We start from the raw sequence: 12,753 nt of genomic DNA on the forward strand, positions 1-12,753 counted from the left end.
ATTCTTACTGCAGGGAATTCCTATGATTCAGAAAGAATGATTTTTTTTTTTTACATATTACATTCCTATTTTAGAAAAATATAGGCCTTAATTTGTATTGAAACTATGCCTTATTCTTGGTTTAATATTGAAAAGTTTAAATCCAAAAGTAGTTCCATGATCAATCATGCATTTGCTATTCTTAAGAAGATGATTTTCTAAGAATTTTCCTATATATTTCTATGTTAAACTTATGCTACCTCCGGGGCTCATCATTTGAACGAACTTGAATCTACACTACCTGAGGATGCTTCCATAAAAAAAATGATGAATTATGGCATTGTCATTCATAAGAAGAAGATTTAAAAGAATTTTCCTATATATTTCTATGTAAAACTTTGGTCGGCCATTTTTGCCCCGCCCTACCCCGAGGGTCATGATTCGAACAAACGTGAATCTACACTATCTGAGGATGCTTCCATATAAATATGATGAATTCTGGCTTTGTCATTCTTGAGAAGATTTTCAAAGAATTTACCTATATATTTCTATGTAAAAATTTGGTCGGCCATTTTTGCCCTGCCCTACCCCGTGGGTCATGATTTGAACAAACTTGAAGCAACACTACCTGAGGATTTTTCGCCTTTAGTTTCATCTATCCTGGCACAGTCGTTCTTGAGAAGATTTTTAAAACATGCCTACAAATTTTCATTAATTCCTTCGGCTCAGATGAGCTAATTAAAACAATCTCAAAGCTTTTCCATATGATTTGGCACTAAAGTTACCAAGATATCGTTAGTAATAAACTCAGCTTTAAGTACCTTTTGTTTAGAATTATGGTATTTTCGGAGACAACTCTTGATATTCATGAAGTAGCTGGATTTTTACATCCCTGATATACACTGATATTGCTGATAAAAACAATCTCTGAGCTTTTCCACATGATCTGACACTAAAGTTACAAGTAGTAATAAACTCAGCTACTAGTACCTTTTGTTAAAAATTGTGCTGTTTTGCCGTTTTGGGACAAAAATACCATAATTCTAAACAAAAGGAACAAAGAATATCAACATCTGTCTCCCAAAAATAGGATATTTTTACACATAAGGTACAGGTAGCAACATGTTGTTTAAAATTGTGCAATTTTGGGATACAAATGTTGATTGTCTTGAAGTAGCTGGATTTTTACACCGCTGATATCCACTAATATTGTTTTTAAAGCAATCTCTCTAAGTTTTTCAACATGATCTTGCACTGAAGATACTAGGATATCTGCAGTAATAAACTCAGCAACTAGTACCTTCTGTTTCAAATTATGCTAATTTTGGGAAACAAATGTTAATATTCTTGACGTAGCTGGATTTTTACATTGTGATATCAACTGATATTGCTTATAACAACAATCTCTCAGATTTTCCACATGATCTTGCCATAAAGTTAAAAAGATATCAGGAGTAATAAACTCAGCTGCTGGTACCTTTTTTTCATATTATGCAATTTTTTCATGGAAGTGTTGATATTATAGAAGTAGCTGGATTTTTACACCGCTGATATCCACTGATTTTGTTTAAAAAAACAATCTCTGAGCTCTTCCACACTTGATTTGGAACTAAAGTTACCAAGATATTAATAGTAATAAGCTCAGCTACTGGTACCTTTTAGCATATTATCGGCCGCAGCAGCGGCCGATCTATTTGTGGTTGTGTTAGAAAGTGCACATGGGGAAATGAGATGTTATTATTTTATTAGTTCAGTAAAATAATTTTCAAATGATAACATGTATAAAATCATGAGTAAAATATTTCAAAAACTTGTTTTAAATTAAGTTTTAATCGTTGTTATTTTGTTTCAATTTCATTAACATTTGGTATCAGATAATTGATAATTTATGGTTAAATAAAAAGAGTTTACAATAGGTACTCCCCATCCAGGGAGTGTGTAAGATATGAAAGGAAATCGTTATGATTTTCCGGATAATAATGACGTGCACGTGGTAAAAGTGCATGGTGAATAAAAAATTGAAAAGTTGCTTTACTAGTAAAAACTTGTTTGAAAATGCTACAGCTGCAAATGACACAAAGATTATTTTATACATTTTGCACCGCACCATGCAGCATAGCCTACTCTGCAAAAACCATATATGAAGGCATTATCACGTGACAAATAACCAGGGTATCAGCACGTGGTATATCTTGAAAGGCATACGTCTTCATTTTGATGACAATAATTTCTCATATCATAGGCGTCGGAACCGGGGGGGGGGGGGGGGGGGTAGCTCCCCCACTTTTTTGCAAATATAAACATATAGGCATTGAAAATGGGCTTTACCATTTTTTGTCGGTTTAGTTCACCCCCACCACCCACCCACTTTCGATTTGCTTCCGACGCCCATGCATATTCATCATAGACTTTTTTATATCGATAAATCCATTGGATGAGCAAATGCACTGAAAATTCTAGTTTAAAATATATTTTATTCATTGAATTGGATTGAATAGCAGGCATGATACTCAAATTTCTATCAAATTTCTAAAAATATTTATCTATTTATTTTGCTTTGAAGACGGCCTGAAATGAAAATGATCATTATTTCAGCTTTGAATATCCTGTTCTTTTCTTTCATGAATGCTTTGAATTGTGAAAGTACTTTTTGACATGTTAACATGTTAAATATGTTAGCGGCCGATTTGATGCTTTGCATCAATTAACTTGTTTATATTCATATGATATTTACAAATAGCGTATGCTGAATGAAGTTTTTCTTCTTGTTTGTGACGTCACAATGTGAAAATGACGTCACTATTTAGGTCAGTTGTGACGAAAAATGGTTGTCTCAGTCGAGCTTGTTCAACAAAGGACTGGATATTTTATGGTATATCTTAGAAATCCTTCTGCAGTATCAAATAATAATTTGTACACAGTTTATTAAGATAAACGAGTTCCTATATACTGCGTATTAATTAATGATTGGATTGATTGTTTTAGTGAAGGAAGGCAGATGGTTAAAAATGATACTTGTCATCTTGCGCAGAGAAGGCAAGTTTGAAAAGATATGTGTTTTTACTGAAGCAATTTGCTACCAAAGACCTCCAATTTACACTTTACATTTTATTTGAACAATAATATAATTATTAAATACTCAGTACAGAAGATATCGTTTACTTTAGATTTTAAACATATTAGATATTATAAAAAGGAGGCACCCTTTCCATATCCACCTTGAATAATCTCTCCCCAGACAGAAGATTTGTGTTTTAATGGTCTCCATGCTTATTTTTGGAAAGGATAGTTTTATCCACCCATTCTATTGCCGGGATTTGATCATTTCTGATAAATGAACTGTTCTTGTCATAAAAATTAACTAACATGGAAAGAAATATAAAAATCAGAAAAATCTTTCAACTTTTGTGACAGAACGCTGCGGAAGGGGTCATGTGATCGCCAATATCGCGTGATTTGCACATGCTTAGAACGGTGGTTGATGTGCATTAAAATCGGAAAGGATTAATTTAAAATATAGTCAACATTGACACTAAATATTGTTTTTTCTATGGAAGTTATTCAATTAGTTCGCGAACTTTTTGATCACCCCTCGTACTTCGGAAAAAAAATACAAGCAGCGATTTTATTCAGCGTCCTAGGTCAAGGATTCTTTTATTTGACGTCATACTTTCGGGTATTTCCGATTTTTCACAATCTCCACTGACCAATGCAGAGTTATCACTCGTTCCTCTCTCAGACTGCATGAGCTGATTGAAGAGAATGGATTTTTCGGACACTTCTTCAAGGCCCTAGCTGGAGTCCGGGGTGAAGACCCCGGAAACACAATTTTTTACAAACAAGAGATGTTTTTTCCTTGTACATGTATTTGTATCCAGAAATTGAATAATTTTAAACAAAAGGTACTAGTGGCTGAGTTTATTGCTAACAATATCTTAGTAACATCAGCACCAAATCATGTTGAAAAGAACAGAGATCGTTTTTTTCAACAATATTAGTGGAGATCAACGGTGCAAAACTCCAGCTTCTTCAAAAATATCAACATTTGTCTCGAAAAATAGCATAATTTGAAACAAAAGGTACAAGTAGCTGAGTTCATTACTAACGATATCTTGGTAACTTTACTGTCAGATCATGTGGAATATCCTAGAGATTATTTCTATCAGCAATACCAGGTGATATCAGTGAGGTAACAAACCAGCTACTTCAAAATTATCAACGTTTGTCTCCAAAAATAGCATAATTTGAAACAAAAGGTACCAGTAGCTGAGTTCATTACTAAATACATCTTGGTAACTTTACAGCCAGATCATGTGGAATATCCTAGAGATTATATTTATAAGCAATAACAGTTGATATCAACAAGGTAAAAAAACCAACTACTTCAAAAATACCAACATATGTCTCCAAAAGTAGCATAATTTGAAACAAAAGGTACCAGTAGCTGAGTTCATTACTAACGATATCTTGGTAACTTTACTGCCAGATCATGTTGAATATCTTAGAGATTATTTTTATCAGCAATATCTGTTGATATCAGCGAGGTAACAAACCAGCTACATTAAAAATATCAACATTTATCTCCAAAAATAGCATAATTTGAAACAAAAGGTACCAGTAGCTGAGTTCATTACTAACGACATCTTGGTAACTTTACTGCCAGATCATGTGGAATATCTTAGAGATTATTTTTATCAGCAATATAAGTTGATATCAGCGAGGCAACAAACCAGCTACTTCAAAAATATCAACATTTGTCTCGAAAAATAGCATAATTTGAAACAAAAGGTACTAGTAGCTGAGTTCATTACTAACGACATCTTGGTAACATTACTGCCAGATCATGTGGAATATTGCAGAAGTTTTTTTCATCAGCAATATCAGTTGATATCAGCGAGGTAACAAACCAGCTACTTCAAAAATATCAACATTTGTCTCCAAAAAAGCATATTTTGAAACAAAATGTACTAGTAGCTGAGTTCATTACTAAAGATATCTTGGTAACTTTACTGTCAGATCATGTGGAATATCTTAGAGAAAATTTTTAAAAGCAATATCAGTTGATATCAACAAGGTAAAAAACCAGCTACTTCAAAAATATCAACATTTTTTTCCCAAAAATAGCATAATTTTACACAAAAGGTACCAGTAGCTGAATTCATTACTAACGATATCTTGGTAACTTTACTGCCAGATCATGTTGAATATCTTAGAGATTATTTTTTTCAACAATATCAGTTGATATCAGCGAGGTAACAAACCAGCTGCTTCAAAAATATCAACATATGTCTCCAAAAATAGCATAATTTGAAACAAAAGGTACCAGTAGCTGAGTTCATTACTAACGATATCTTGGTAACTTTACTGCCAGATCATGTGGAATATCCTAGAGATTATTTTTGTCAGCAATATCAGTTGATATCAGCGAGGTAACAAACCAGCTACTTTAAAAATATCAACATTTGTCTCCCAAATTGAATAATTCGTGACAAAACGTACTAGTAGCTGAGTTTATTACTACCGATATCTTAGTAACTTCAGTGCCAGATTATGTTGAAAAGCTCAGAGTTTGTTTTTTTAACACTATAAGTTGTTATCAGCGGTGTAAAATTCCAGCTACTTCAAGAATATCAACATTTGTATCCCAAGTTTGCATAATTTTACACAAAAGATACTAGACGGTTATTTTTATAAGGTTCAAGTCATTTACTAGTAGACAGTTACTAGTAGCCAACTTTACATACCTGTCGTAGCCAGCTACTAGTAGCCAGTTACTAGTAGCCTACTTTACATACCTCTCGTAGCCAGTTACTAGTAGCTAAATTTACTTCCTTTTTGTAGCCAGCTACTAGTAGCTAACTTTACCACTTGTCGTAGCCAGCTACTAGTAGCCAGTTACTAGTAGCTAACTTTACATATCCATTATAACTCGGGTCTTCAAAACTTGTATAACCTGCTTGCAATCAAAGCTATCAATTAAGTGTAAAAACCAATCAAAACAAATGGATCGTATTAGTTAATAGAGAAATGTTTATATATACGCTTATAAACAAATTAACATTTCATTTTTTAGTTATTTACTGTTTAAGATGCATTTTTTTTCCGAGTAACCGAATAGCAGTTTTACTAACTGATACTCGCATCGTTCGACGGTTAACCGGGTACTCGTTGCCAACACTATTAATTATCAAATTTTGCAGTCTGATTAAAACCAACCCCCTTCTCCTTTCACTCGTCAGACCGCAAATATTTTTGTAATGTATCAGCAAACAAAAACAACAAATTATATTGGAAACTAATGAAACGTAACGTTAAATCAACCAGTGGGGACAGCCGTTGACACTTAAGATTTATGGGGACATAAACATCGCTATATCCGGAAATAGTCACATGGAATATTTTATTTATCGATGACTAGTGATGCCATACAGCACAGTCATTTACTTATCCCTAAAATCTACTTTACTACGCAGTTATGATCAAGCTCAAGTCTCAGTGCATCATGCGAGGACTGTCTTGGCATCTGATGACAAGCAGATTTTTTTGGTTTTCGCGTTTAACGGGCTATGTTGATGACAGTAAATAAAAATTTCGTCTTTTTAGAAGTAATTAAGTTGTAAAAAACAATTTATTTTGCCTGCAGTCGCCCGTATTAAAAAATATATTGCATAATTACGGAGATGCTGTGGAATTATAGCCCTCTCCAGAAAATATCAGATTAAAAAATCGGAGATGGCTACATTATTGCAGCTAACATGTAACGAGTACAAGCAGGGTGTTTCAGCAAACAAGTCCGAGTTCTGTGGTTTCAATTTTAAAAAAAGAAACACATATATACAAATTTCATATCCATGTACTAAATATAAGAGGGATGTCCGTAAAGTTCGTGGACAACATTGATAAATACTGACAAACATTGATAAAATATATGAAACTATCATTTTTATTAAATTCATGTTTCATTTTATTAATATCATGCAAGTTTTCAACAAAAACAAACATAGATATATTTTTATCAGATAAAAAATGTCTGTCTCATATCATCCAATCATTCAACCTCCATCCGCGTAAAACGGTTTTATTTACGGAAATACGGTAATCACGTTATGAAATTCATTTTTTACAGCACTGCAATCTCGGAATGATAGTTTTCCTACAAGCATGTCATCCTGTAAACTGTTCCTTCTGTCCGGAAATATGACATGGTTCTTAAATACTAATGAACAGCTTCTTTAACTATGTTTTCCCGATTGTTTACAGGATGTATTGGTCTTTGTTAATGTTTTTCCGATGTCTACGCAGAATTTTATCACTGACCACTGCTCCACCTATTCCGAGAACGTCCATTCTTTGAACAGTTCCGATCCTGTCTTATTATGTTCTAACTTTGATTGCTCAGCCATTTTGAAACTTTGAACGTTCAATTTTTGCAAGTTTGATGTGATGACTTCTGTCAACCTGACAATGTAAAAGTCAGCAAGATTTTAGCAGAATTTTATAAAATACAATTATAACTTATAAAAATAATAAATAAATTTTAATTAAAATTTTGCGGTGCTCCGGGTCTCCATTCCAAGTCTAATTATGAAACCATAATTGTAATTTAACATTTGAAAAAAAAATACATTTTTCAATTCAAAGTACCGGTAAGTAAAGGATTAAAAATATGTTGATAATAAATATAAATGACACACCTTTTACTTAATTTTAGCTTGTCCACGAACTTGACGGACAACCCTCGTATTTTAATAATTTTGTTCTTTGGATAATTAAATCAAGATGTCCAATTGATATCAATGTATTTTATGGAGAAATCAACAAAGCACAAAAATGAATATGAGCATGCAATAGGCATTCGTAAGAAAAGAAATTGCTATAAGATCTAGAGATCAATTTTACATAATTTTATAATCTCACACTTTACTCGGAAGAATGTTTTTTTTATAATTGCTTAATGTCGATTTAATTCAATCATGGTCTTGCTAATCACAATTATTTTTTTTTACTCAACAAAATTATTTTTGCTGCAGTCAAATTATAGTGAAACACGTTGCCACTCATAATGAAATAGTTTTATTCCTGTAATACATGTAGTATTTTTAATCAGTGAAAACCATTTACTTCCCCGCTGAGGTAAAATACTTTGTGGTCATTTAACTCACTACTTACTGTGTTGGATTATTTGTGTATTTATTCATTTTAGGTATTGGCTTCTGTTTACTGTATCTTCCTTCTCACACTTTATCTGGTCTGTGGTTTGATAAAAACAAAGACCTGGTTACAGGAATCGTCACTTCCGGTTCCTCGCTTGGTGGTGTTGTATTTCCACACTTGATTGAACTTCTAATTGAGGTGTTCGGATGGAGAGGTTCGTTTTTTATTCTCGCAGCAGTGAATTTACACACCGTGCTACTCTCTGGTCTTATGAGGGAGTCGCCGGTTCAACGATCATGGAAAAAATTAAAAACGAAGAATATCACCAATAACAATGATTTCACTGAGAGCACAATTTATACAATCACTGAAATAAATGGAGGCATGGATTATCAAAATTGGAGATCTAAGAACAATTATTCGGGTATACTAGATTTTTCTAAGAAAATTACGAAAAGACAGAGAAAGAAACCACCAGAAGAAAAGTCAAGAGCGATGAAACTAATTACTAACTTACCGTTGTTATTTATATGGTAAACAATCTTTTGTGGAATTTTGGTGCTTCTGTGCACCTTCTTCTTGGACCGGATTATTACACGAAAGTTGGTCTTGATGTGACCCAAGCAGCATCACTCGTATCCATTGCTCAAGGCGCAATGGTAGTTGGTTCCGTTATTGGTGGAATTCTGGGAAACCATCGAAAATTCAACCGATGTCTGTTGTTCATGGCCACAAATTTTGTATCGGGCTTCTGTCTCCTTGCTTTTTCAGTACCGCTATTTCACACAATGGAGGCATTTGTCATTTTGAATTCTTTGTATGGAATAAGTTTCGGGACATTCCTCGGATTGTTGGTAATTCTTTTGTCTGACTTCGTTGGAAGTGAACTGCTTGGGGAAGGCATGGGATATCTGACCCTAGCCTGCGGAGCGGGAACGTTCGTAGGACCACCTTTAGGAGGTACATGTACTTAAAAGTCTAAAACCTCTATACTTAGATGTTTTTATGTTTCCGTGAGTTATGCAAATACATGTATATAAAATGTACCTCACTTCAGACATCAGGTTCCGATACTAGTATTTAACTGAAATTTATGCATTGATTCTTCCACAAATAATGCAAATACATGTACTGCCATTATCATTGTACATGTGTTTAAATGCAAATATTCAGCGAAAAATAAAAGCTTTCAATCAGATTATAATTAAATATGAAAATAGAATACGTGAAAGAGGTAGACCATATTATCAACTGTTTAATGTTTTTGACCATATATATTTGGAATATGTTTAGATTTGAATGATCAGTTTGCTTATTCATAGTTATTTCCATGACTGCTGTTGGAAATAAAATATGAACATTTCATAGAGTATAAAAACAACTAATTCATCTTTCTGGTCCACAAAGGTTATCTAGTACAGACAAAAGGTTCCTACAACATGGCGTATTACCTGGCAGGGGCGGCTACTCTGCTTAGTGGACTCGTTTTGATGGTTGTTCCAGTGAAAGACTGTTTTCGGCGGTCCGAGACATATGTCATAACATCAACCGATAAAGGGGAATAAAAACATTAAAAAAAAACATTCTTAAGTTGCTATTATGGATGGTTTAATCGGCCGTACCAGTGTCTTTTCTTAATTTTTTGACTACAAATCTATTCGCAGTTGACATTTAAAGCTTAAATAACCCAAGCCCAGGTTATACAGTATAACTTTGCTAAATTAAACTACTGAATTCATTCCTTAAACAGTTACTATAGTAATTCATAAATTCGTAAAAAGACAATGTTGTTAAAATGCGAAAAAGGTACATGTTCACCTATTCAAGTAGTTGGTGGGAGGGGGCACATAGACAAAGTAAAATGCAAGAGCTAAACCCAAAATTTTAAATCCTTTAATATTTCATACCGCGTAATATTTAGAAACTTTCATTTGGTACAGAATGAGTAAGAGTTGAATATATTACCACTTTGAAATCAATTCAAAAAATAATTTAAAAAAATAAAGATTTTCAAAAATCTAAAAATACACTGATCTAAAACAAACATGCTACTTAACGGTAATCACAACTAAAATCAGCTGTTCATAGGCGATATCCTCTAGTTTTATATTCGATTTGCGAATCTGTTGGGAATTATAGTCAAATAAAAAGATATTTTCAGGTTATATCTATTTACACCGATTTATACATGTATTCACTTTTATCAGGGAATGAGGAGGAGGAGAAGCTAGAAAAGAGGCTCTAATCAATTGGATTTTTTACTTAATTAATCTAGGGACGTAGGTCACTGAAAATTTCAATATCATCGACTGTTTTCAAGACCTTGCAAACGATAAAAATCGTTTTTTATTAACTGATTTAAAAATCGACAGAAAGATCAATATTTCAAAACATGATCGTATGCCAAGCAACGCAATTTTTTTTTTATTGCGATGATGTAAATCATACAATTATATGTCCTTTGATGATTTTTCCCTCAAATTGCCATATTTTGGACATTTGTGTATAAAATGAAATTGGTCTTCCAAATCCCCAGTATCAAATAAATTTTATTTTCTAAAATTCCTAGGTGTGTGATTATAATCTTTCTCTAGTTCTCAATTTTAGTAATACTAGTATATAAGGGTGCTGATTTTTTTTAAAAATAATATATTATTATGTCTTTTTAACAATAACTATAAAGAATATAAATTTTAGTAGAGAGTAACTTAATTAGTAAATGCAAATTATATTTTTAAGTATTGTATGCCCTGCACTATGATGATGTTTTTATGAATAATTTTCCAACAAAATACGACCATATCTTAAAATAATAATAAAAAATTAAAAAAAAAAATCAACAGATAATCTGTTTATCTAATTATTATATTACTATAAAAACGATTGTTTTTTCTCAGCCAAAATGATTTTGTCACATTTCTTTTGACATTTTTAAGGCTACGAACACGTACATTTACACAACCTCTCGATGTACCCTTCCCACTGATACTTTTCTAAGATAGTTTCAATTCAAAATCATAGTGCCATAAGATGTTTTCACACAGGAGGTCAGCATACATTACTAGGAGTTTTTACCATAGATAAAATTATGAAAATCCTTTCATTTTTTATAATTTGATTAAAGAAAAATTAACATAAATGTAGATTTAGCTCGTATTGCCTATAATTTTTTTAATTTGAAGAAGTGTTTAGTATTTCCAGGCACCATAAAATCGTAGAAATATTTCTCAATAATTGGAATAAGAAATCGTAGAGTTCAAAACTTAATTTGTGTCCATATGTCCATAACCTGTCTACATAAGATTTCCGAGGTTTCCATTCTTTTGAGGGACTATGTACCAACAAAGACCAAAGCTTTTATTGAAGCATCTATTGAAGATTCCATTTTCATTTAAGACGGGATGTGGACAATAAAATGCAGTCCCAAATCTAACATGAAAAATTTTATTTTGCTCTCAGGATAATTTTCTTGAAAAAAAAAAATCTTTCTTTTTTTCAATATTTTATTTAGAAATAAACCTTATTGTTACTGCTTCTCTTAACAAAGTGTTTTTTTTTAGATAAAGAGTTGAAATGTACATTGCATTGTAAATGATGGTAATTACATGTTTATTCTTGTAATATGTTTTGTTTTATTTTTTCTTCAAAAAATATTTTTTTTTCTTAATTTGTAGAAAATAATTTTTGAAGAAAAAATTAAAAAGAAAGAGAGTATAATACAAAGAAACACTCTGTTTAACACATCTACATGTATCACCTTTTTGTTAAGGTAATTCTTGAAGGTTAACAGTTCTGTAATTTGAAATCGATCATGTGTTTTGTTATGTTATTCTTTTCTTTCAGCTTTCATGCTCTAACCTGTTGCTGTTTTTTTTTTTACTTTTATTATGATTTATTAATTTGTTATTTTGTGTTTATTATCCTTCATAAATTTTTTTTTTTTTTTTTTTTTTAAATTAGGCCTATTGTATTCGTTTGTTTTCTTGTTTCAACTTAGCTGATGACGAAATTTTTAAACATTTTTACATAAGTTAATACAAAAGCAGGTTTAGTATGTGATTTAAGTATATGCAGTATCACGAACAAGTATTGAAATTTACAGTTTAGGGGCGTTTCAGGTTTAAAGGTTGATACTGGGTTACCCCGTGAAAGTTCAATAATAATGTAATTTCAACTTTAAACTTATATTTCATCACTTTTGTCGGGATCATGTAATTTAGAACACCGAGAAGACCTTCGAGAGACCTTTTGGTCAACACCATTTGAATAACCACTTTAGCTTTTGATAAAAGTTTAAGACTCCAAAATCATTATTTTTTAGTTTAAGGTACATTGACTTAAGATGGAGAACCCATGGGGAATAGTGATAGCCGTCGCAGCATTTCTCATTCAGTTCATTACGTTCGGAATCTGTTTTTCTTTTGGTATCTATGTAATAGAACTGCAAAATGAGTTTGATTCGGGCTTATCAATCATTTCTTCTGTCGGTTCAATACATATTGGATTTCAGTTGGGCTTAGGTCTGTATGTTTGGAATATGTAAATTAACTATGTTATATTTTATATTCATGTTGTTGTTCTTTTATTAAACACACTATGCATTATTTTATATGTCATATA

At 32.1% G+C, this 12,753-nt stretch overlaps 2 protein-coding genes across 5 annotated transcripts in view; both read left to right on the plus strand.

The window, feature by feature from the left end:
* LOC134268323 (monocarboxylate transporter 9-like) overlaps nt 1-12,753 on the plus strand; it is an 82,090-nt gene that overhangs the window by 64,696 nt on the left and 4,641 nt on the right. Inside the window, exon 2 of one of the 4 annotated variants that reach the window (XR_009992336.1) lies at nt 9,541-9,694. The exons of 2 other annotated variants lie outside the window; for them this stretch is intronic. Coding sequence is in view for 1 of the 2 variants with exons in the window: in XM_062750567.1 (XP_062606551.1) it covers nt 12,476-12,653 (178 nt within the window). In the remaining variant the exon portion in view is untranslated. Of the gene's footprint in view, nt 1-9,540; nt 9,695-12,446; nt 12,654-12,753 lie in introns of those variants that run through there. One more of the 4 variants, XM_062750567.1, reaches the window with a different exon arrangement.
* Nucleotides 12,281-12,753, plus strand: part of LOC134268319 (monocarboxylate transporter 13-like) — a 58,722-nt gene continuing 58,249 nt past the window's right edge. The window contains exon 1 of the mRNA XM_062750563.1: nt 12,281-12,424. The gene's annotated coding sequence lies outside the window, so the exon portion shown is untranslated. The remainder of the gene's footprint in view (nt 12,425-12,753) is intronic.

The sequence above is a fragment of the Saccostrea cucullata genome, unplaced genomic scaffold (assembly GCF_032062105.1).
Source record: "Saccostrea cucullata isolate Sc308-1 unplaced genomic scaffold, CSIRO_AGI_Scuc_v1 ctg2000, whole genome shotgun sequence".
NCBI lineage: Eukaryota > Metazoa > Mollusca > Bivalvia > Ostreida > Ostreidae > Saccostrea > Saccostrea cuccullata.